This window comes from Bactrocera oleae, chromosome 4 (genome assembly GCF_042242935.1).
Source record: "Bactrocera oleae isolate idBacOlea1 chromosome 4, idBacOlea1, whole genome shotgun sequence".
Lineage (NCBI taxonomy): Eukaryota > Metazoa > Arthropoda > Insecta > Diptera > Tephritidae > Bactrocera > Bactrocera oleae.
In genome coordinates this window covers 11,590,970-11,617,607 of record NC_091538.1, presented here as the reverse complement: position 1 = coordinate 11,617,607, position 26,638 = coordinate 11,590,970, and the positions used below count along the sequence as shown (strand labels likewise).

Sequence of the window (26,638 nt, the reverse complement as noted above, 5' to 3'; positions counted from 1 at the left end):
TCGCATTCGCACATTCATAAAACCGTTGAAATTGCGCACAAGTCTAAAGTGTTTAATAACGTGAAGTGAAAAAGTTAAGTTTTTAGTTTACTCTGATCGCGTTCTAGCAAACAACTGTGTGTAATATTTTATGAGCATATTCTTAACTTTTATAATTTTACATTCCGTACTTTCTATCCGGAGCATATTTTAATAGAACTGTAATAACTCGGCGGCCTTCGTTTAATATAATCTGCGTGGAAACATTAAAAGCTTGAAAGAAAAGCAGAAGTGAAAATTTTCGCAAAGGCAAACTGAAATTAAGAGATTTCTTCTTCTTTTTTACATACTTGCAGACAAACTGTAGATTTATATCAATATTTAAATTATTCTTCAATTTTCTTAATTTTGATAATAACAAAAGAATTGCAAAATGTCAAATAACCAGTGTTACCTTATCGATATCTTTTGTAAATGAACTGAAAGAAATGAAAACAGATAATACGCCAAATACAGGAATCCAAAACCTAGAAAAATAAACTATTGGAGAGCATTGATGTTAAGGATGATGTTATACCCTCTATGACAATGTTACTTTTTCTTGTAGAACTTCTTTTTGCGTTAAAGCTCATTTAAGGTTATGCGCTATAGACGACTTCAATGCTGCAAGTAAACATATTTTGAACTTGTTTTTATTAAACAATTTCGTATGTAGATACCATTTTCATCTGTAAAGCATAATAGGAGCAATATCAGATAATAATAGCCGTCTTCTATTCGCCATTTCTCTGCTCGCTATCTTTGAGTGCTGCTCTCTTTACTAAAAAAATATAAATGTGAAAGCCACAACAAATTTAGCGAGTTGAATACAAAACAGGAGAGCAGGTTGCTTTGTTCAAATGGTACAATCGCTTTCTTCAATGCTATCAAACTCTATTTTACAGAGTGGAAACAGGTTTTAGTATTGTGATACTCTTCAAAATATGCTTACTATACGTCAACGAACTGAGGCAATATACAGACGTCGCAATGTGCCGATTACTTTAAAAAAATGCAAGAAAAATCGTTTTTTTGAAAATACCGGCAATCGATAACCGCTTCAAAATGTCAGTTATTCGCTTGCTAGTCTCTGTAGTATTTAATTCCTTACGGTAAGTAGTATAGTTTGGATAGTAAAGAACACCACCGAATCTCCAGCGCCATCTATCAGTAAAAGGCTAAACGAAAACAGGGTGAAAGAGGCAAAAGAAAATTAGTGTCGTTACAATCTTCGTGCATAATGTTACATATATTATTAATATTTATTTTATTTGCTATTTATACACAATTTTTACTATACAATTTTTTTTTAAATTTTAGTGTTACCTAATATTCAACAAATCGTTTATGCCAAATCTTTGACGAATTAAAATCAAAACACAACACTGCTTCGAGATTCGTAAAAAGCCGCATTGTTGCTATTGGAAATATAGCCACATCCGCAAGATAAATAAATATATTTACATATTTTTGAAATGCAGGCCCCCCTTAACAAAAATTTTGTATTAAAAATAAAGCGCGTTTCTGATATTTTTTTGGGCGCACTTAGATGTTTACTGCTAATGTCACGAAAAATGTTAAATTTTACTTTTGATTACAATACCTTAGATATATATATACTCAACGAACTCACCCATATGGCAGCACTACGGCGCATACCACGAGCAAACCACGAGAGCCGCACGCACACACTCTCGTTACGTATTGACATTTGTGACAGCTCGAGGAAAAGAAGATGAAATCTTCAAATATATTTTTGTGATATATTTAATACAATTTTTTTGGTTAAACTACACATATTGTTTTATAAAAATTAATACGTGTCAGCTGAAATTTCATACACAAGTGAAAAATATTTGATCAACTGCCGGATTTCTTCAATAAAACGTTATTGAAAAACAGGCGGTGCACGACGGGCCCCTGAGTGCTGTGAGCTAAAAGAGAGTGTGGTGTGTTGCATGCAGTGTGCCGACTTTGCATGCGGCTGCTGCCATAAGAGCCCCAACCACGAGCAGCTGTCAAACGGGAGCAGAAAATTCTCGCACAAACTGTTGGTGAAAGAACGGCATGCACTTGCGGCTACCAGCAGTACGGACGTATATAACAATTGAAAGTTACATTTGGGATTACGCGATTTTTCATTATACGGCTGCTGTACAATATTATTTTATAGGAGATCGCTAATATAAAAAAAGCTATATTTTTTTTTGATTGTTGCACACGCTAACTAACCGTAACTATACCACCAACTGCCAGGCAAAGCGAACGCCACACGTTTGTTGCAAACATGGATGTCTATGATGTTAGTGATGATCTTGTCAAGCAGCTGAACGATTGGAAGCTTATCGGCATAATATCAGGCAAATTTAATGAACTGAAAGAAAACTATTCTAAAGTTAATTTTGTTGAACATGTACTGATCGATTTTAAATATATCGACAAAATAATGTTAAATAACAAACTGCGCGAGGAAAAGTGCGATAAAAAGAGCTCCGAGTTTCGTATGCTGGGAAACGAACAATTTTCGCTAAAAAATCGCAAATATTTTCAAGTAAGTTTATTTTATTTCAATTAAGCCGGTAAATTAATTAATATATTCTATTTTGAAGGCATTAGAGCTGTACAATAAAAGTATTTGCTATTCGGAGCCTGGTTCTGAGAATCTCTCTATCGGATATGCTAATCGTTCGGCGGTGCTTTTTGAATGGAAACGTTTTCGTGAGTGTCTAGTTAATATTGAGCTAGCACGTAAAGCCAATTATCCAGAACGTTTAATGCATAAACTCGATAAACGCGAAAATGATTGTCGCCAACTGCTGGCCACACAAGCACCCGATGTTCAGCCATACGAATTTCAAATGTCGTTTGAATCACATCCACAAGTACCCATCATTGCGGATTGTCTCGAAATGCAATATACCGAAGAGGAGGGTCGCTTTATCACCACGAAACGTGATCTGGTCGTTGGTGATCTTGTCGCCACAGAAGAGCCATTTTGTTCAACACTCTTGCCACCGATGCGGTATATACGTTGTGCCACCTGCAAAGTGGAAAACTACTTATCACTTATACCCTGTGAGAGCTGTTGCTCGGTGATGTTCTGCTCAGAGCAATGTCGCGAACGCGCTGTCGCCACCTTTCATAAATACGAATGTCCCATCATCGATTTACTGCATAATATGTTCAATAAAATTCATGGCATTGCGTTGCGCGTGTGCCTATCTGCAATTGAAATCTTCCCCACCATTGAAGAGTTGATGGCGTTCTGTGAGGATCCTGAAAATCAAAATAAGTCTGCATTCGACTTGGACTTTACGAATTTTACGCCACGCGAACACTATCGCGCCATACATGGACTAGTGACGAATCGACATTTACGTTCCGTATCGGATCTATTTCAGCGCTCGGTCGTATGCGCAGTACTGAAACATTTTGTTATCGAGTTTACGCCATTAAAAGAATATCTTGGTGGCGAAGAAGGCGAAAACTTTTTCACTGAGCTACTATTCAGACATCTGCAGACATCGCCATCCAATATGCACGGCATCGATTTGGTGGAACAGGTAAATGAGACAAATGACGATACCACACATTCATCAGGTGCTTTTGCCTTTCTTTCGCTGCTCAATCATTCGTGTGCACCGAATACACTACGCGTATACCTGGGCACAAAGGCATATCTATTTGTCTTCCGTCCAATACCTGTCGGCGGAGTGCTGTACGACACATATGGGTGCGTATCGTTACAATTTGAAATTATTTTTAAATATACATTGTTTCTCACGTACATTTGTTTTTTTTTTTTATAACGCATTTTTTATTTTTTTTTTTTTGTAGTGTACATTTTGCCGTCACTACACGTGCGCAGCGTATACAAAAACTATCTATGCAATATCATTTCACGTGTAAATGTGAAGCCTGCGTTAACGACTACCCCAACTATGCGCGTCTGCAACCTAAAATGACCGTGCCCTATGTGAATGATGAGACGGACAATGACAGTCTGATACGTTATGACTACGATTTCGCAATGGATAATTACCGTAAATATTGTGAATTCCTGACGAAATATGCGAACTCCTATCCCTGCGCCCAAATCAGCTCTGCAGAGGAATGCTTAAAAATGGCATTGCATATACTCGTCGATGCGGTGCCGTTAAAAGCTAAAATGTAAAGTGCTTCAGCCACCAGAAACACACATCTAGCCACAGGCACGCAACATGTGTATGCTAACATAGTTCGCTTGCAATAAGTCAAATTTTATGTTTTTTTTTTTTGATTTTCAATTGATTCATACATTTTGAACACAACATCAACACACAACAAGATGCATTTGCATATATTTAGTATATATATATATAGACGTTGAAATATGTTGCCATAAATGATGATATCGATGTGGCGTAAAGGACTTTCATTTTTTTTTTTCAAAAACACGTTTTATCATGTTTCACGTAGTGTGCACATTAATACTACAAGTAGTATGTGGCGAGTATTACGGAAACCTAGCAATTTATTCGGCGCTCAAAGTGTTGCACAGTCAGTGGAGTGGATTGCATAATAACCGACACTCTGGGAAGCATTAGTGCGGCAGCGTTTTTAACACCTTTTTGGTGTGGCCACACAAGAATGCACGCATAAAAACCATATCCGATTGCAAAAAATAATTGTTACAACTTTTCACTTTCATACATATGTATAGAAATATTTGTGTGCAGTGGTTTGTAGGTATATGAAATTAAAAGAAAAAAACAAAAAAAAACAAGTAATGTATTCGTTTTGCGGCATTTTGCATCTGTATAAGGCCAACAAAACCACACAACATATGTTTTATATAAAATATTATTATATTAACATATTGAACAATTTCATTTAGTCTTAACTAAAAACTTATATATGCTGCTGAAGTATATATTTTTGCAAAAGCTTTTTGTGTATATTTTCTGTAACGTACGATAAAACGATATTACAAATTCGAACAACAACTAAAAATGTAGCAAAATAATTGGAAAAATTAAGAGCGAGACGCGTTTGCTTAATTTAATTAATTACGCATTTTTAGTAACATTATTTCTTGGCGATTCGTGCAAGATTGTTGACTTACATATAAAGTATGTATACAAAAATGTTTTATTTGATATAAAAAAAGAGATTTATATGACATTCGAAAGCTATGTAAAAAGCATTTAATTGCAACAAAAATTTGTCACTTATTTATATTTTTTGAATTGTAGAAAATGCGAAATTTGACGGTATTTCTTAAATCATAATTTTTATTAAAGTAGCGTTTAAGCCGAAATCAGCTGATATTAACATAGTTTTCGAAAAAAAAGAAAATATTTTTCAATTTATCACTTATTGCCGTATCTATAACTCAAAACAATTGGCATTAACTTGCTAAATGCTACATATTTTTTAACAACTCAAACAAATTGTATAATTACATGCAAGTAATGTTAAATGACTGAAAATACACACAAAAGGTTTCTTAACAATTTCTAATCAATTTCGTGTATAAATGAAAAATATTATTTTTAAATTTTCATTATTTCTAGTTTTTATTCTTAAATATTTTCAATACATTTAGTGCACTTCGGTGCGTTCTTTAATTTTGTTTTAATTTTATAGTTTATTTAATTAGTTTTTTGTTTTTAACAAACCATGTAATTTCTAATTTATTCTAAAGCATTTTATTGTATGTTAAAGCCATTCAAGAGATATAAAAGCAAAGCAAAACAAAAAAAGTAAACGAAACGAATATTAAGTAAACAAGAAAGCAACAACACTAACTTCACAAAGCAAACCCAAATGAAAAAAAAATAATAAAATAAAATTTATTTTAATAGATGAAACTAACAGCGCATAACAGCTGCTTTTTTTACGCCCCATACATTTATTTATGTAGGTAAACACATACAAATATTAGGGTTGGGCCAAAAAACAACTTAACATTTTTTTTATTTTCTTAGATACCGTGAAAATAACGCTTGAAATGACGAAAAAAATGTCTAAATAACGAATAAAACAACAAAAATCATAAACAATAATATATTTTATAATTTTGCGGCATTATTTTGTGTAATCATGTAAAAAATGTAACAAATGATTTTTTACGAATTAAGATTTGAATTTGACCTTGAATAACGGTTGAACGCGTGGACTTGACAAAAAATCTTCTTGGACCATTTTTGTAGCTCGTTAAATTGTCAACAAGATTAAAAATAAAAATAAGGTATAATTTTCACTATACAATAATAATATAAACAAAAGAAAATATGTCCATATTAAATATATAGGAAATCAAAAATTACATTGCGCCATCTGTTAGTATTATTTTCAAGAGCTCAAACTTTAGCAGAATTTTTTTTTCGTCATTTTGGACGCTACTTTCACGGTATCTAAGAAAAAAAAAATAAACTTTTTTTTTGCGCACCCTAATATAGATTTATCTATGCGCATGCTGAAACCATTTATTGCGCGCTTGTTGCCGTCGTCCACTTATAGTATTTGGCTATATAAATCGAGCAAATCGCGATTTAAACCCAAAGCGCCGGCGCGCCCAGCGTCCGCATTACGATTATACACCGCCGGCAATTGCACGAACTCGCCTTGCGCTCGTCTTTTTGGCGTCGACAACATCGTCGATGAATCGGGTAATATCTCACTATTACCGTAAGCGCCAACTAAGTCATGCGCCGTTGCGGCATCTTTCTCAACCGCATGCAGCTTGTCGTTGCTGTCAACTCCGCCACCGCTGCTGTTTGTTGTCGTCGCTTCATTCACATCTAAATCGAAAAATAAAATATTGCATTGTTGCAAATTCTGTTCGAATTGTTTTTGAAAACTAGTTGCATCGATTGGTTGTAGATCTTCGCTATCCGATTGCGGAAAATTTAACAACTCGGCCAGCTGATCAACATGTTGCTTCGTCGACGCGCACGTACCAATGTGCTCTTGACGCTGTGCTTCGGCAATATCAACACTCTTCACATACACATTCTCACCGATAGTATCGACGAATTCCTTATAATAGCTAGCCTCTACGGCGCGCACAAAAGTGCCATCTAAATTTTGGAAACCGAGGCGTATGAGTAATGATATTTTCGTATTGAAACATTGTAGCCACGCTTTATTCGTTTGATAGACGCCCCATTGACCATCATCACTCAGAACATTCCAGAAATCGAGCAAGACATTCTTGGTGAAATCGACTAGCATGGTACGTTGTGCATCGGGTCGCAGCCGACAAATCGCGTCCAAGTGTCTGAAAGTTATATCGAGTAAATGTTGTGGATGCTTCGAGTTAAAAAGTTGCCATTTGTAGATCATTGTCATAAGATTCCATAATTTATCCATCGAACTTTTATCGAGACGCATAATTGATGAGGTGGCAACATCATTTAACATGTATTTACAATGATCCACGGTAAGTAACTGCGAATTGTGGTGTGTCGAGCCGACAATCAACGAATCTAAGAACTTTGGCTCGAGTAATACAACGGTAACATCGTGAATGACTATAAAGAGAGTAGAATTAGGAAAATAATTTAAAAAAAAAAATAGTTAATATGTGTCTAAAAATATATCATTTAGAAATTGTGTCTCAGAAAGTTAAAAATTGCTTATAGGTATTTGTAGGTATATATTAGGGTGGAGCGAAAAAAAATTTTTTTTTGTGGCTTAGCCTGGGGGTGAAATCTGTACAAGTAGATTATAAAAAAATAAAACTTTTGGACAAAAAAAAAAATTTTTTAACGCCTCATTTTTAAAGTACTCAGTTTTAAAGTAAATTTTCGAGTTAAAATTTTTATTTCGTAAAAATTTTTTGATAAGTGTTCTAGAAACTGCGGAGAGTCCTCTTTCTGGCCAATTAAAATTTATTAACTTAAAAGATTTTTTTGTGGTTATTATTGGAGTTTTAAAAAAAGTCTTATATGACCACATGCTTTCCTTAAGCGTTAAAATAAATTTTGACTCAAAAACCGTCAAATTCGGTATATTTTATATAAACGTGAAGAGTTTAAACCAAAAATTATTTTTTTTTGTCCAAAAAAATTTTAACTCGAAATTTAGGTGTTAAAACAAACGCCGTCTCTAGGTGTTAAAACAAATTTTTTTTGTCCGAAAATTTTCTTTTTTTATAATCTACAGATTTTACCCCAGGCTAAGCAAACAAAAAAATGTTTTTTTTTTCGCTCCACCCTTGTATACATCACCCAAACGAAGTCCCCGAACTTTTACCCTTTTATTTAAACAAATTTGCTCTTAAATTGTTATAAAATAATAAAGCCTTACCCCTTCACTCTCTTTACACTCTTCATGCTCTCTCTTTTTAATTTCCATACTGCTATGATGATGCTTATAACAGTATATATTTAGAACGAAACCTATATTATATTACATTATTAGGACTTACATTTTTTTTCCCCTCAAGACACCATTTCATAAATCCAGAAAGTTTTTTTTTAGAAATCGCCGAAAATATATTATAAAATACGTGTATAAACAGTTAAAATGTTCTCAGACTTAATCGGTTTCAATGTTGCCTGGGCGCAATCTGAGCACATCTAGAGCTGTTGTAGTAGCAGCATAAAACCTTCTCCGCACACTTTCTAAGTATGCTTCTGAAGTGTCAGTTTTTAGCCGAATATAAATTTGGACCTTCTGCAGTTGCTCAGGTATCAGCTCTTGACCGGCTATACAAATGTGAGTTTTCCAGTTGCAGAGGCACGACTATGCATTATCAATAAGGTAGATCCTTTTGAAATTAAGTAGCGGTGTCTCTATGTTTCTCTTTAATTTTTTCAAAAAATATTTTCCTGTGCTACTCTTTTTTTAGCAACATCTATAAATCTCTCGCTCCCTGCGTTCAACACCACAGATTCAACTAACAGCATCGGATGCAATTGCAATCCAGCTAAGCCGAGTTCGCCGTATCGGTAGCTACGTTCTTGCTAGTTAAATGATATCGAGCCTATATAACGGCAGAGTTCGGTTTGAGCTTATATTCTCGAAAAAAAAAGTTTAGAAGAGTTTCGTATTTCAGTGTTAATGCCTTTCTAGTGGTTAACGCAGATAACTATTTATATATTTATGTATATATATTGATGTAAATAAATGACAAGTGGATATAAGAAACACTACTAAAAATTACTTACTTACTTATACATCACATGCTTTTAAGCAATTATAAAAGAAAAAAAAACTAACGGAATATAATAATATAGCAATGAAATGCAATTATTCTTGCAGCTAATGCATTAAGCCGCTTGACCGCTCAGTGCAAGAGGCTAAAAACTACATATGTAGCCATATTCGTAAGTATGTTATTAGGAAGTGCTAGCAACGACAAAGCCTTCGGCGTACACAACTTGGCACGTTCGTGTGCTTCGCCGTTATGGCAAAGAGTGTGGGCCGTGGCAATAAGAATGAAAATCGGAGCAAATTAACTCGAATAAGTAAGAATTGGCAAAATTCTAGAGCGACCGAGAGATTGAGAAAAAACCATAAAATGGGTTTGTTTAGATTATTCCAAATTTTGTTGGAAAGTGGAAAAAATTCGAACTTTTCGCGGCACGTCGAATCACTAATGAGTCAAATGTTTGGATAAAACATAAGCAGTTTCACTACCACTTATGGTGTTCGGTATAAGAAAGCTATAAAAGTTATACCGATATACATTTCGACCATTTTTAAATATATGTTGTCACTTGTCACAGACTATATTTATGTCCAATTTAATTTCAATGTTTTGCAGAGTGAAATGAGCGTCTTACAAAATAGCATTATTGGCGAAGTGGGCGTGGTTAAGGCTACGATTTCACACATTTTCAAACTATATCTTAAGACATATTACAGACAAATTTTAGTTTAATTCAAATATAATCGGCGAAACTATTTGTGAAGTGGGAAACTTCTCTTAAGGGGCTGACCTTATGTAAAGTTTTGAAATTTTTTTTCATAATTCGATACATACTAAAAATTTTAAATCGTTATCTCATATAGTTTTTGAGTTACAGGCTTCTAAAGTGTCGCCGCTCAGTGCAACCAGCTTCATCAATTTATTTTTAAACACGTTTTTCTCAAAACTACATTTTTCAAATTTACTGCAGTGATAACTCGAAGACAAATATTCTGCATATAATTCTACATTCATACCAAATCGATTTTTGGTAGTCGAAAAACGACGAAAATTTGGGGTAAAATTAAATTTTTTAAAACGCCGCCATTTTGTCAATTTCTGGTTTCTTTTTATCGTTGGTCATTGAACAGCGAGTCTCTAGTTTAACTAGAATTTGTTATTCTTAGGTTTCATCCGCGCAGAAGACCGCGATCTGTCCAGTAGTGAAAACCTTTTTTATAGCGCCGTTGGCGATCTTGTATAACTCGAAAAATATTAAATTTTTTTTTTTAATTTGTTTATTCACATTTAAAAAGTTTGTTGCGAGAAAACACGCGTTTAAAGTTTTAAAGGACACACCTAGTGCGAAATTAAAAACATTTATTAATTTTAAATCTTAATTTAAAATTGTTATCTCAAAAGGTTTTTGAGTAACAACCTTTTAAAGTGTAGCCGCTCAGTTCAATCAGTTTTATCAGTTTAACTTTAAATGCATTTTTCTAAAAACTTAATTTTTCAAATTTGCATTGGTGATTATTCGGAAACCTACCAGTTTTTGGCCTGCCAAAAACGACAAAAAATTGCTAAAATTCAACATTAAAAAAAATTTTTTTTTTTGCTTTTTTTAAATTTTTCGTATTTTCGACCTTAGTTCATTGTGCAGACAATATCTTCTAGTAAGGAATTTTTTTAGGTTACGTTGAAGGACCTTCTCATTCATTGTCATTGCCGCAGTGGCGGACCTTGTTTTAGCGCCGTCGGAGAACACGAAAAAACATTAAGTTTTTTTCTTCAAAAATTTTGTTATGTATTCTTAAAATATGTATAAATATATCATTACAATTTTTGCACAATTGATATAGCAGTTTGGTGTTTTAATACCCAAAAAGCTGTCACATTAGGTATGTCCCTTAAGTTAAGACTAAAACTGCCATAATTTTGAAAACAATTTAAATTTTAAACGTTGCTTAAAGGGAGATATTTTAAAATGTCTAAATATAACAGAAAAGAACTTGCGAATTTTTCAAATTTCTAGACTAGAACTTATTGGTTAGACAATCAACGCCATTTTTGTAGCTCTGCACATAACCGTTATGATTGTTGTGATGAAGTTATCACTTGATTTTCTGTTTTTTTATACTTTATCCCGACTTTTGTACTATATATAATAATAAAAAAAATAAATCAAGTGCTTTCCTCAAATTTTGCTAAAAATTTTAAAAGTCTGCTTACTGAACTTCAATAAATTTTGTTAATATTGACTACTATTTAAACTTAAATCCCGTTGGAAATAATCAGTGGGTAAACAGAATTATAAAATTATATGTATGTATGTACATATGCCGCATTGAAAAATCTGTTGGTACTCCACTGTCGCTTCTTTAGCCATTGGTTTCTTTCTTGCCTGCTTACGAACATCTTCGGGCACTTAAGTAGCGGTAGCACTTGCTGAGTATTTGCAGTGGGTATGACGCATATGGTCAAAAGGACAACCAGCCTGTGAACGAATGCATTTATAATCTGGTCATTAAGTATATATATATATATTTATGCATGTATATATGTATGTGTGTGTAACTGCAAATGTGTTTACACATATATATAACTACGAATATAGATTAATCTAATGTGTCATATGCCCGCATGTACATATATATGCACATATAAATAGAAGGGCTTGTTTAATGGCATAAGTGACACCGCACAATCGCAACAACAACAACCGCAAACTAATAAAATGTTGCTATTATAAATATTATTGCTCTTAATACATTTATGTTATGCATTGTTGTTACTGTTGTCATGAGTGTTATACTCTGTACAAATGTGAACATATGTAACGTAATTGTATCCGCAAATATTTGTACGACAGCAATACGACGATACACAATACAGTACGAAAGGGAATCAGTGCCACTGCTAAATGGACTGGCAAACAAAAACGGTCAAGTGAACTTGAAGTGAATAAAATGTTGGTCGGTTTAATTTGAAAATTAAACAAACCGAAAATGCCATTGCAATAAAATCAAAATATAAGTCACAACAACAACCGGCAGCGAATTGTGCGCAGTAGCGTGCAATTGAATTTTGAAATTGTGGCAACAAATGAAGAAAATACAGAATAAACACAGGTAGACAGGTATGGTAAATTGCTGCATAAGTATAAGCAAGTGCTGTTCTTATTTTATACGCAGACACTCTCGAACAGAAATATCTAGACAACGAGCGTTTTTTTTTCAAGTTTTAAGCCAATAACACACAGATTGCGCGAAATTTAATTGTGAAAGCGAAACGAACGAGCAAACTTCGTACTATTATTGAACTGTTAGTGAAGGCAATTATTGAGTCTATAACTAGCTTTATGCGGTTTGCCAAGATTTGCTTTAAATTATTCAATTTATCCACTAATTCGAACAAGTGTTGGAAAGCTGCGTCCAGAGAATGTAGATTATAGTAGTTGGACCTTCTCTATATTTTACATTCTCTGCTGCGTCTTTTTCACTTTATGTCATACATTTGAAGCGTAAACAATAATAATTTTATTTTCACTCAAATATGTCGAACTTACTGCCTGAAAAAGTGTTTTTGCGGTGCGTTCTTATATGTATTACTGTAATATGAAGAAAACTTCAGCCGCAAGTCATCGTATATTTAGGGGTGAACAAGTTCCAGCTGAGCGAACATGGCTTGCACGCATTCAATATGGTGATTTTGGTTTGGAAGGTGTTGAACGTCCTGGGTCCGAGTTGCCAAACACAAGTAGAGCTCCCAGAGCAGTCACTCAAGCAGCCAATTGGGTGCCATAAGAATTGAAGCTAAGAATCGTTGAAAGACGATTTCGCTTGATGATGAAAAACGAAACCATTACAACAACCCTAAGCGCAAAAAATCATATGTGAAACCTAGCAAACCAGCCAAATCAACGGCAAAGCCGAATATTCATGACGCCAAGGTAATGCTCTGTATTTGGTGGTATTAGAAAGACTGTATTATGAGCTTCTAAAAGAGAAAATTCGCTATATTTTACAATTTTTTTTCGATCAAGGCGAAAAGGCAGCAGCACAGAAGTGGTTTGCTAGGTTCCGTTCTGGTAATTTCGATGTCAAAGATGCACCATGCGTCGGGAGGTCTGTCGTCGAAAATTGCGATAAAATCATGGAAATAGATCGTGACGTGAGCACTTATTTAATTGCTGAGAGACTAAAGATAAGCCAGAAAACCGTTTGGAACCATTTGCATAACCTTGGATTCAACAAGAAGCTCGATGTTTGGGTGCCACTGAATGTGTGTCTGAATTTTCATCTGTGAATCGCTGCTGAATCGCAACAAAATCGACCCGTATCTGAAGCGGATTGTGACTGGCGATGAAAAATGGGTCACTTACGACAACATCGAGCACAAACGGTCTTGGTCAAAGCTCGTGGTGGCCAAGACCGGACGGTGGCCCAGACGGTGGCCAAGACCGGATTGACGGCCAGGAATACTGTGTTTTTGGTGTGATTGGCACGGAATCATTTAATACGAGCTGCTCCCCTATGGCCAAACGCTCAATTCGGCCCTCTACTGCCATCAACTGGACCGCTTGAAGGCCGCATTCAATAAGAAGAGGCCATCTTTGATCAACAGAATCCGAATTGTTTTCCATCAGGACAACGCCAGGAGTGACGCGCCAGAAGCTAACGAAGCTCGTATGGGAGGTCCTAATGCACCCACCTTATAGTCCGGACCTGGCACCAAGTGATTACCATCTTTTCCTGTCCATGGCGAACTCGCTTAATGGTGAGAATTTGGCCTCAAGAGAGGCCTGTGAAAATTGGCTCTCCGAGCTTTTTGCCAATAGGGACGCAGCCTTCTACGAGAGGGGTATAATGAAGTTGGCATCTCGTTGGCAACAAGTTTACGAACAAAGCGGCGCATATTTGACTTAAATCGGATAAATGTACATAAAGTTATCATCTAAAATCAATAAAAAAAACCGAACGAACTTTTTACTTTTTCTTCTTCAGACTTTAGTTTTTAGTTTATTAAAAAGTTTTTACAAAATGGCGTGTACGAAGCTAATTTTTAGTATTATCTTTTTTAAAAGAGCCTATACGGACAAGAGTTTATTATAGCAACTCGCAAAATAAAAAAAGTACGTGTGGCACACGGTGACTGCCGCTGTAAAGCTATTCTATAGCATTTTTATCAACTTATGCAATTAAAATTATTTGTTTATATTTTAAGCAGTATTTTTTTTTTTGTTTCTTTGATATTAATTTAAGCTTTTTCTTTGATATCAATTCAAGTTACACTTTTTGAGCGTGATAACCGATAAGAAAACACATTTTTTTCTTTTATTGAATAAATAAAAAGTTAATTTTTTCTAAATGCTTTTATTATACATTTAGGTTATTCAGGAATCTTTATCATTGAAACTATAGATTGATGGTAACTGAAATAATATACATAGGTTAGACTTGATATACTCTAAATATCTGGAAAATTTCGCGTCAATGGTGTTCCCATATTTTTTTGTGGATTCTTGTGGATCATTATTCATTTTCCAATTCAATTTTTCCGAAAGAAAAGTTGTCAACCGCTCTGATTTTTTATCAGCAAAGTTGATGTTGAAATCGTCAACCAAGATAAGTGAAAATTTTATTTCAATTTTATTGTTCAACTCAAACGAGCTGCTGTTCCAAAAGGTGGGGTAGCTATTTACCAAAATAATAGTAATTTTACTACTATTATGACTCCGAATATTGAATAATTTATTTTTGTTCATTAAATTTTTATTAAATTACATATTTTGATATGCCATTAAAAAAAATAGTATCTTAAATACTATTATTTTTTAATCAACCCTGTCCTGTCTCTTCAATGGATTTGTTCCGCTTGAGATATGCAGAAAAAACGCCTCAAAGTATGCAAACATTGTGCGCATACTTTATGGTCGCGTTAGGTTTATTTCCGTTACAGAATTTCTTGATTCAGTCACCGCACTCAAGGCCCGCGAAAGAAGCTATGCAATCACTTAAAAACTGAAGCTTAATATACGTAAGCCTTTCTGGTAAAATACATATGATTTTAGTTACACATAATTTTTCCGGAAAATGGCGGACTTGTAAAAAATGTTACATTTTTGAACGAAAATTTTTGAAAGTTTTAGACCTTAAATATATTACCTTAGGTTTTGAAATAAAAGAATTTAGTTAGTAACAGAAATAATATGTGACAAGTTTGATATATTATCGGTACTAAACAGAGTGGTTCAGTTTTCTCAAGCTTCACCGCATGTGTACTTAATGTATGCAATGGAAGGCATATTTTCTGATCTAATCTATAGCAAACAAAGCGAAACAAATTGATTCATGATCTGTTGGTCGATGAGGTACGTCTCTCCTAACAACTGGCTTATATGTTTCTAGTGTAAGTATACTTTTATGAGGCAGTGTACTTCCATAAGCGCACGAATCGGCACTTAGTCAACACGAATCAGAAATAAGAACTTATAAAGCAAAGCAGAGAAAACTACAATAATAAGAAATAATAATAAAAGGCTGACAAATGAAAGTGAATTGAACCAGCAACACTAAAGGCAATTAAAGATATATATTTATATGCATATGTATGCACTACAACCATACATACATGCTTACTAACATAAGTACGCACGCTTAAATGCAGATGCTTTGGGTGCCCACGGCTCATACACATATGCAGATATGTACATACGTAGCTGATATTGTTATTCTACCTGCAATATTTATCACATAGCTCAATACATAATACAAGTGACAACCAGTTTTCATTAACATACCCAAAATCACAAAATCACAATTCTCTACAGTTGCACAGCAAAAAGTACACGCAATCCCACATAATACTTGTATATATGCATATGTGTAGTATATGTATGTATGTATGTATGTATGTACGCACTTGTTCGAAATACACATATGTACACTTACCTACAGGCAAACACATAAAATAAAAATAATAAAAAGACAAAACAAAAAAAATCGGAGCCTAAAAAACACCCTCACCCTAGAGAGTCCACGAACTAAGCAGCAAACAAAAAGTCATAAAGAGTCATTAAATCTTAATACGTCTTAAAGTCTTGCATCGAAAAGGGCATAAAACGTTTGGCTCAACTGCGGCATGTTGTTGTTGTTGTTGTATGCGATGCGGGTTAATACAAACGGAAATTTGGTTTTTTAGACGCCAATGTTTAATTTTGTGCTTAGTACTTATACGAGTATGAGTACACACTAATCTACACACACGAGTAAGTGCCAGTATATACATATGTGTTGTGTACGCCGTAATTACAACTGTGCCCCCAGTAGAGTGAGAATTTAATCGACCGCCACAGATATTTATAGGTAAAAACTTAACGTATAATTTTAATAAAAAATTTGATGTCCAGAGGCAATATGTTAGAAGCGTGGCCAAATGGTTAAATGCGTGTAATAAATGACTTGAGTAAATTATTGTTGTCACATGTAAGGCATAGTAATAATTTGAAGTCTACGAAAAGTTACCCCTAACACTCCAGATTTTACCAACAGACCGTTAAAGCACAACTCATTCCACGGGTATAATATTATATTATGTTGGCCAAAAACGCAATTCGTCGATTTTATATATTAATAGTAGTAGTTTTTATACTTAAACAGATCTTCGAAGATCTGACGAAATTTTATCCGACGCAGTTTGAGTTTAAGGTGTTATATCCTCTTATCAAATCAATGTCAAAAAAACGATCTATTTGCGTATATTCTCCAACAATATGATGTTGAGCCGGCAAATAGTTTTGGAAATGTGAGCGTATTTGTAAGCTTTGCTTTGCTTAGCCGATTACAGCTCGGCAAACTTTAAACGCGTGTTTCTCGGTGAGTAAAACAACTCCGAAACAGTGGACCACTCGATTTGAAATTTTCACACGATCTTCTTAGACATATTTGTCAGATAATGAACGAAGAAATATGAGTTTTGATGATAAGTTCGCTTTTTTAAGCCCTTATAAAGTGCATTTATCACAAAAAACGACTTTGGAAACCACCATATTGTCTAAAATCAAAATGTTGACTAGTCCATCGATCATTACCTAAACTCAGCCATAGTAATAATAATTTTTTTTTTGGTTTTTGGATTTGTGATAATTGTAAAAAGCTAAACACCTCTTTTCGGAGGTGCTCCTGCAAATCGGCTACAGAATCAAGAAAATCCAAAATAATTCAAAATAGATAACCGATTATTAAAGCACATTAAACACCGTAAATGTACACAATTTTTTTTTTATTTGTTAAAAAAATGTCTCTTGAAAAAAAAAGTTCATGAAAACAGGGTTTTTTGCTGACATGCAAATGTCAATAACCTACTCGGATATTGGTTCCACTTACTTAAATATAGTAAAAATTAACTCCGAATGTCACACTCAGCAGCAATTAGTTTCGAACACTATGCTCAGAAGTCAGTTTCTGACTAAGATCCAAAAAGCTTTTAAACGCGTTTGTTTCTGTTATAAAAAATTTACGCATAAAAACCAGCAATATGTCGAATGCGTTTAAAAACTTGGAGCAACTTATACTTAAATAGCAACAAGACAACACTTTAAATTAAAATAGTATCTCGGCAAGGTAGTAGGTAAGGCTGGAGAAAACTACGTATACATTTTCGAACATACTTGTCAGAAGTTCAGACAAAAAGTGTTTTTTTAACGAAATTACGCTTTTGACAAAAAACAAAGAGACGAACAAAACAAATGCCACTTTTTTTTAGATGTGTAAGCTTTGTTCTGATAAAAATCAGATTTATAACTTTAGAGATATAGTGTATGATAAATAACAGCTTGTTCAGAGATTTAGAAGATCTTAAGCAGTACTTATAGTAAAATGAGTCATAAAACTGCAGAACGAAGCAAGTTGAACTGATTATACGGACTACACACAGAAAAAAAATGTTACAAGCATTATTTAATAGTAGTTGATAGGGCCAACTTTGTGTTGTCTAAACAAAATTATTGTAACCAAGCGATTAGCAGGAAACACCATTTTATTTACCTTTCACTTCGAGTATTTTCTACGTATTAAGATGTCTTTCTACATAAATTTTTTCAAGTGCAATTTTTGATAGTTTAATAGTGATTCTACTATGCCTAGCGAAAACGTATCCAACATATGAGCGATCATCAAAGTAGGTATAGTTGTTCTACGGCTATAAACGGTGTCACTAACCCTACTTTGTTGGAATTGTGTAGATTACTACCTATCGCCATCGAGATTCAACTTTAAGTAATGAAAATGCAATTTTTTTGTTCAAATTTTAAAGTTTTAGCTTAATTGTCTACTCACTGTCACAATCGTTGGAATATTGTCATAACATAAATGCTAACACTTAGTAATCTTAAACTAGATATTCTCAAAGTACCGCTTACTCCACTGTCCAACTGCTTTTCACTTTCTAACAAGAGTATGGGGAGACAAATAGGCAGACACTAGACCAACATTTGAATTAACGAAAACAAAACGATTGTTATTTATTTAAATATGTATAACAAAACAGAAAAGAAACACAAAACTTTTAATGTAGATTAAAACTCTAAGAAAGCTAACGAAAAATGTTTGTTGTGCTTGTGACCACACCCAGCAAAAACTATACCCAAAGGATGGCTTGCATGTACAACTGCCCTTCCTTAAATTCTTTCTTTTCCTATTAATATTTGTTTTGCATTTAATTTGTTTCCATGAGGGGATGTTTGAGTAGAACGATACATTGATTTATTATGGTAATATTCGAATTACATTTTTGTATTGCTTAGAAACCTAATTTATAGAAGGTATGCTTACTAATTTTTCATTATGTGATTACTAAAATGTAAAAGATAAAATCACGTGCTGAAAAAAAGAGTAGTATCTATTATTTTTTTTTTTTTGTGAAATCATAAATAAATATATATAAATGAAGCATATTTAAGTATTAAGGTGTGTCAAATAATAGTTCGATTGAACGCCATTAAGGTTATAACTTATGTTGGTTTTTTTGATAACAGTTGAATCGATTATTTAACAAAGCAAAAAATTCACAGCATATAGAATAACCGCATACATAGGTGCAATCGAGATATACATATATACTGATAATATCAATCATCTAACTTTTATATACATTTCGCTGGCTTTGGTACTCGAGCGAAATTAACGAAGAATCATTTTCAGAATTTTTTTTAGTTTTCGTCCATGGCAGTCTGCTGTCCATTAGACTTATCGTCTTCGGTGCTCATATGGATTTACGGAATTCAGTAAAACACTTACAAATCCTAATAACACAAGAAATTTTATTTTTATTAAGTTTTTTTCCAAAATAACAAAACTAGCGTCTCTCAAAATGCTATAGCTTTATTTCAGACTTCGTCTAACTATAAAACTTATGCAAACATTCTCAACAAAAATTTCCAAAGTTTTTCTGCCATAAAAAAGGCTTGAGCAACTTAATGGCTTGCTAAATATTGATGGAATGATTGAAGAGAAAGGAAGAAAAAAAAATATCTTTTAACATTCCTTCTTTCCATTACAATGTTCTAAAAAAATCTGTTGCTTGGAAGATAAGTACGACTACTTTCTTTCGATGATTTCTTTCTTTTTTTTTAAAACACCATTATATTTTTTGAACACTTTATATAAAAAGTACCTGTAATTATATTTACGACAAGTTTCATTGGTTTCATATGGTTTCAATTTGGACTCATTACAATTCAATTGAATTACTTTCAAAGCATGTTTGTGGTGTTTATGTTCCAAAAGGATTCTCAATCGTCTTCATCACTTGATATTTTTTGATCGTTTAACTTTTTTTTTTATTTTAGGGAAAAAAGTGAACAGAAAGTCTTCTGCAGTTCGGCTCGGCACTAAACTAAAAACCGAATCGATATACAGGAAGATCTGTAAGTATAATTCGATTCTGTCGATTTAATCGACTACCAATCGATTTAATCGACTACCAATTCATTTAATCGACTACCAATACCATGCTGTAAATATATAGAAATACTCTATATGAGTATAACCCTCATATACATATACTATGTGCTCACATTCATACAATTTCTATTAATTGATCTTGTTTATTAGCTCTGTTTCAGTATAATTTGCTTTCGATACTCTACATAAACGATCAATAAAAATCAATCAATTGACAAACAAACAAATTCATCCGCTCTCGACATGAAATTTCTTTATACAATATATTCTTTCTTTCAATATCTACAATGTCTAGACGAAGAGTGAATCCAACAACACTGTTGCGTTTCGCTTAATTGTGTGTTTACGAATGATAATTATACTAATCAGCAGGCCGTATTTATTACAGTAGCGTAAGAAGAGTTGATATTTAGAAGAAATATCGGTCAAATTGTTGTTAAGGGGTTAGACCAGTCCAAAAAAGGCTTCACTTTGATAATTTATTCTCGGAGTAAGAAATATTTTTCGGATTTGTCTCTTTCTTATACTGGCATTTTGATAAAAAATGTTGGCTACTGAACCAAATCGACGAAATCACCTATTTAAAGAGCGCCATAGGAAATCATGCTTTCTGAGACGTAATAAGTAAAAAAATTAATATAAAATTTCGAAATCTTTTTTTTCGATGTTTGTAACACCCAATAGGAAATGTTGGAGACCCTATAATGATATACATACATATATAAATGACCAACGTAAAACGCTGAGACGATTTAGCCCTGGCCGTCTGTCTATCCTTTTGTATATATGTACATAAACTTGCCGCTCAGTTTTTAAGATATGAACCTGAAATTTTGCACACGTCCTTTTCTCAACAAGAAGCTGCTCATTTGTTGAAACCTCCGGTATCGAACAACTATAGTATATAGCTGTCATACAAATTGATTGATCCAACTCAAGTCCTTGTATGGAAAACTTTTTGATATGACAAGGTATCTTCACCTAATTTGGCACAGATTATAATCTTGAACATCGCTACAACCTCCGAACATATTGTTCAGATCGATCCACCATAGCCATACAAATTGGCCGATAAGAATCAAACTAAAGGTCTTTAAATCCTTTTTGCTATAAAAAATTCACCTGTGAAGTGTATTGAAACTTCGAAACAGTCGAAGTTAACGTTTTTTCTTGTTTTGAAATAAAAATTCCATTTCATTTGTTAACTAGTGCCAACAAGCAATTGCTGGTTGCCTGCTACTCCCTGATCGTGAGCACAAGAAAAGCACTAAATACTTAGCTTCTCGAGTAACAAATGTTGTTTTTTTTTTTTTTTTTTTTTTGTTTAACTTTATTTGCAGCACAATGTTGAATGAATGCAATATTGCGATTTCAATTAATGAGCAATAAACGAATGCTCAAACTGCCAAGAGTGCCAATTGTTGGATCAAGAAAAAAAAAGGCGAGAGAAAAATTAACAGCAACGAGAAAATTGCACTGCCTTGAAGAAATATGTACCAAGCAGCGCAATAAATTCGGCAATCAGCAATGGCACAACGCGTGACGCGTAGCATTATGAGCGGCAAGACGACAAGTGAAATTCAGTGCTGATCATGAATTGGTTTGAATTAATATAAATTAAGGATTAATTTAGTCGGTTCCGTTGTGACAAAGCTGATCATTATATATGTAAATACATAAAGCAGGTTATGAGTACACCATATGGTATTTAAATTATACATTTGTTGAAAGAGTTACGTACAACAAGTTTTAAGTAAAGTGATCCCTTTATGTTTGTGTTTAAAACTATCATCAAAGCTGTCAAATAACCTGTCAAAATAAAGAAAGCGTTTGACATGTACATATATTCGGTATTGTAGGAAACCGTCAACGACGAAAGCTTCAGAAAAAGGATTTGTGATGTCAATGTCAACTGTCTAAGTGCTAAATCATAAGCAAAACCTCATGTCAAACCAGAACATCCGACTTTCATTGGAATGAAGTTCTGATAACCAAATCATAGCATAAAATGGTCCATATAGCACTCTAAATCATATTACTTATTTTCGGTCATGTCACCCTTTGTGAGAGTATATCAAGTCAATACATACCATTGATAAATCAGCTACGACTGATCGAAATTCGGTGCGTTCTTGTCGAGACACCGGATTTTGAACCACTTAGTTATATTGATTTGTCACGAAGTTTGTAACACCCAGATGGAAACATCACAGACCCCATAAAGTATATATATATGTATACAAATAATGATCAGCTGATGAGCTGAGTCGATTTAACCATACCCGTCTGTATACACGCCAAACAGTCCCCCAGTTTATGAGATATTGATTTGAAATTTTGTACATGTTTTCGTCTTCCCAAGAAGCTGCTCATTTATTGGAACCGTCGATATCGGACGACTGCAGCATATATGTAGCTGCCACATAAACTGACCGATCCAACCCAAGTTCTTATATGGAAAACTTCATTATTTGAGAAGGTACCTGCCAACCTTTAGCATAGATTATTGTTTAAAGCAGCTCTACAATACCTGAAGAAATTTTTTAGATCGAATAACTATAGCATATAGCGGCCATACAAAGTGCACGATCAAAACCAAGTTCTTGCTTGAAAACCTTTTTTTGTTGTGAAGGGTATTTAGCTTCGATGTTGTATAATTTAATTTATTTGTTTTAGATTTAGATATTTTATTATTTAGATATTTATATTATTAATTTTCTTTTATTGTTTTATTGTTTTAAATAATAAAAATTAAAACATGTTTTTCTTTTTATTTATATTTATTTCGTTTTTTTAATTTTAATTTTTAATAAATTTAGCTTTTATATAATATTTTATTTTGAATTTGTTTGTTTTTATAAATTTCATTTAATTTTATTTACTCTTATAATTTCATTATTTGGTTCTTATATGAATTTATTATTTTTATTCTCTTGTCTCATTTTCAATTTTTTTTTTTAATTTTAATTTGTAATTGATTTTTTAATAATTATTACTTTATTTATTTTTAGTTTTATTTGTTTGTGTGATATTTCGTTTGTATACTAATATTTTTATTTAAACTTTTTTTACATTAATTAAACAATAACTGGATTATTCCTACTTCACAAAGTTATTTGAAAATAGTTTTTTTAGTTTACATTTTTTTTTTAGTTTTTTTGCTTTCTAAACTTTTTAGTTATAATAAATTGAATTTAATGCTATTTTTATTTCTTTATAAGTATAATTTTTTTATTTGATTCATATATGATTTTGATAATAATTTTTTTTAATAAATATCTTTTTACTGAATTCCGCCTTATTTAAATTTTTATTATTTTAACTTATTTGTTTTTAATTTATCACGGATTTTTTTAATAATTTGTTGTATTTTAAAATTTGTACGTTTTATTTTCTGTTTTCTATTTTTAATTCATCTTACTTTTATATAAACTATTAATAATTTTTTTTTTATAATTTTTATTTGATTTTATTTTATTTTATTCTTTATTTTAATTTATTTTGGTTTTATTTTTGTTGATTTTAAATTATTTTTTATATTATTTTATTTTTGTTTTATTTTACTTTATATTTATGAATTTATATTTTACTGTTATACACATATTTCTTTTAATTAATTGTTTTATTTTATTTATTTTTTATTTAATTTTATTTTTGTTTTATTTTACCTTATTTTACTTTTCTATACATATTTGTTTTATTTTATTTTTTTATTTTATTTCATTTATTTTTTTATTTTTTTGTTTTATTTTATCTTCTTTTATTTAATTTAATTTTTTTTTATATTATTTTATTTATTTTATTTTATTTTATTTTTTATGGATTTGTATTTTACCTTTATACACATATTTATTATATTTAATTTTATTTTGTTTTATTTTTTTTATATTATTTTACTTATTTCATTTTATTTTATTTAATTTTATTTTATTTATTTCATTTTATTTAATTTAATTTAATTTTATTTATTTAATTCCATTTATTTAATTTTATTTACTTTATTTTACTTTATTTTATATTTTATGAATTTATATTTTACTTTTATACACATATTTGTTTTATTTAATTTTTTTATTTTATTTCATTAATTTTTTATTTTATTTTATTGTATTTTATTTTATCTTCTTTTATTTAATTTTATTATTTATATTATTTTATTTATTTCATTTTATTTCATTTATTTAATTTAATTTTATTTGATTTATTTCTGTTATTAATTTAATTTAATTTTATTCTATTCTATTTTATTTTATTTTATTTTATTTTATTTTATTTTATTTTATTTTATTTATTTCATTTGTTAATTTTATTTTATTTTACTTTATTTTATATTTTATGAAATTATATTTTACTTTTATACTCATATTTGTTTTATTTAAGTATTTTGCATACCGTTGCTTCCAAGAAATACACTAATTTCATATTGTTATTGGAGCTCCTACAAAATTATTGATTGTTTTTGGTATAATAAATTTGATTGACTCCCAACAGCAAGTATTTCCAAACACATACACTCATGTATAAAAATTCAGCACACCATATGAAAGCTCCCATAATTAGACGCTTAATAGTCGCGAATTTTAAATTGCTAATTTCACCGCACACAAACACACACATACATGAACACGAATAAAAGTCCGTTCGTTTACTTCCCAACCACCCACAACGAAACTGTTGTCGTTTTTTATTGCTTGTTTTGTCTTGTTTATACCTTGAGTTGACTTTTCCTCGCAAATTTGTTGCGCCTTCAGACGTTGATCAATCACATAGAGCATTTCACATCCCAAATTGACCATTAGAAAGACGTTAGCGCGCGGGTTGCACTGCTGGCTCAAGGACGCCATGTTGGCCTTGTTGTTATTGTTAACGTAAGTGTAAATATGCCACCCGCCGCACGCGGGAAAAATTAACGATTATCAGCTGTTTGTTAGCTACCGTCAAAGTACTGTTATTTAAACACACTTCCACACTACAATAACAAACGCTCGCGCGAATTTATTTAGTTTCCCCACAATTTTGTTTACAATTTAAGCGGAGCGCAACGTCTAGCATGCTAGCGATCCAATTGAACACTAACTCAATCTGCGTGAAGGCGCATACAGGAGTCAACATGTTACACAAGCGCCCCCACACACCGCCACTGCATACACACGCGCACACTCACACGCACACATACAACGCGCTCGCATTGCACAGTTCTACGATTAGCGTATGTCCGGCGTTGCGCTTGCCGTTGTCACTGTTTTCATTGTCGGTTAGCGCGCGCATACCGCCGCGCTTCGCTTGCAAGGAGAAACGCTGCAGGCAATGAACCGCAATGGCCAGGCGGCGACAGCGACGCGCGCGTTCACGTACGCGTTCGGGTTGGCTTTCGCGTTGTCGCCACATTGGAGCTTGCAGGACAATTAGTAACGGCAGCATTGCTGGCGCGCAAACAAGTGAACAAGTCGCCGACAGTCAGGCGATCGGGCAGTCTGTCACTCAGGTAGCTGTAAGGCATGTTAACTGAAAAGAAACTACCTGCCGTCACTTTGGTATGTGAGAAAATATGAATTTCTTATATGTACAATACATGACATATCGTACTTACATTTAATACGTATACTATAGTGTAAAGTAGTATTTTTTTATTATTTATATACATATGTGTATGTAAATGTCTTCTCTTTTCTCCAAATTCTTGAGTCGCACGGCACGCGAGGTCTGCGTTATAGGTTAACACTCAGCGCCATTTACAATGCCGTGTTTCGGTTTCAACGGGCGATAAAAAGTTCGTAACTGCTATATTTGGTTACATGTTTTTGGTGGTGCGGTAAAAACAGGGGTTAGCGCCAAGATGTAGACTAAACAATATAAATATATGATTATATGTAAATATATAAATATGCGCTCACACAATTTATTCGAAAACCTGCATATACGAGTACGTTTATATAATTTGTTGCGTATTTATGTGTGTGTTATGTGGCGCCAAAGCCAAAAGTGAGGGAAAGCTAACGAAATAATAGTTGTGACCGTATAAGTAACTACATGTCGGTAAGTGGGAAGTTACTAATGCAGCAGAAGAGAGCACAAGTCTTAGTTTTTATAGTGAAAGTTATTGATTCACAAATTTTTGTTACATTGTTTTATGCAGCACGTTATCTATAACGGTCGTCCATATGTAATAACAGTGCCGTTAAGTGGTCATTAAATAATGTTGCTAACATGTAAACATATGTATATGCATATGTAAAAATATATGTATATCGTACATCAGGAATGGGACTATCTAACAGCACGCTAGGTCGAGTGTATACCGTTATCAAAAAATGTACAGAATTTGAATTTTATACCCTGAACAGGGTCTACGAAGTTTGTAACATGCAAAATTAAACGTCGGAGACTATCCGTCTGATCCAATTCATCTGAAATTTTGCACACGTCCTTTCTCTCCAAGAAGACCCAAAAATCAATTCCACTTTTAATGATACTTCTTATGAATGAGCATTCCGTTAAGTACTTAGCCTCCCCGCTAGATGTCGCCACTATCGCA

At 32.8% G+C, this 26,638-nt stretch overlaps 2 protein-coding genes and 1 long non-coding RNA gene across 3 annotated transcripts; 1 reads left to right on the top strand and 2 right to left on the bottom strand.

Moving 5' to 3' along the window:
• Positions 1-704: 704 nt before the first annotated feature.
• LOC118683181 (uncharacterized) lies at positions 705-1,784 on the bottom strand. The gene is made up of 3 exons (XR_004979069.2): positions 1,652-1,784; positions 971-1,196; positions 705-912 (listed from the first exon to the last, which is right to left on the bottom strand). It is a non-coding gene; the product is annotated as an uncharacterized lncRNA (long non-coding RNA).
• Smyd4-4 (SET and MYND domain containing, class 4, member 4) lies at positions 1,760-5,870 on the top strand. Its single transcript, XM_014242186.3, has 3 exons — positions 1,760-2,569; positions 2,628-3,751; positions 3,856-5,870. The coding sequence occupies exons 1-3, from the start codon at positions 2,306-2,308 to the stop codon at positions 4,190-4,192; spliced, it is 1,725 nt and encodes a 574-aa protein (XP_014097661.2). The 5' UTR covers positions 1,760-2,305; the 3' UTR covers positions 4,193-5,870.
• On the bottom strand, positions 4,454-25,194 carry OSCP1 (Organic solute carrier partner 1). Its single transcript, XM_014242176.3, has 2 exons — positions 24,815-25,194; positions 4,454-7,535 (listed from the first exon to the last, which is right to left on the bottom strand). The coding sequence occupies exons 1-2, from the start codon at positions 24,945-24,947 to the stop codon at positions 6,517-6,519; spliced, it is 1,152 nt and encodes a 383-aa protein (XP_014097651.2). The 5' UTR covers positions 24,948-25,194; the 3' UTR covers positions 4,454-6,516.
• Positions 25,195-26,638: the final 1,444 nt, after the last annotated feature.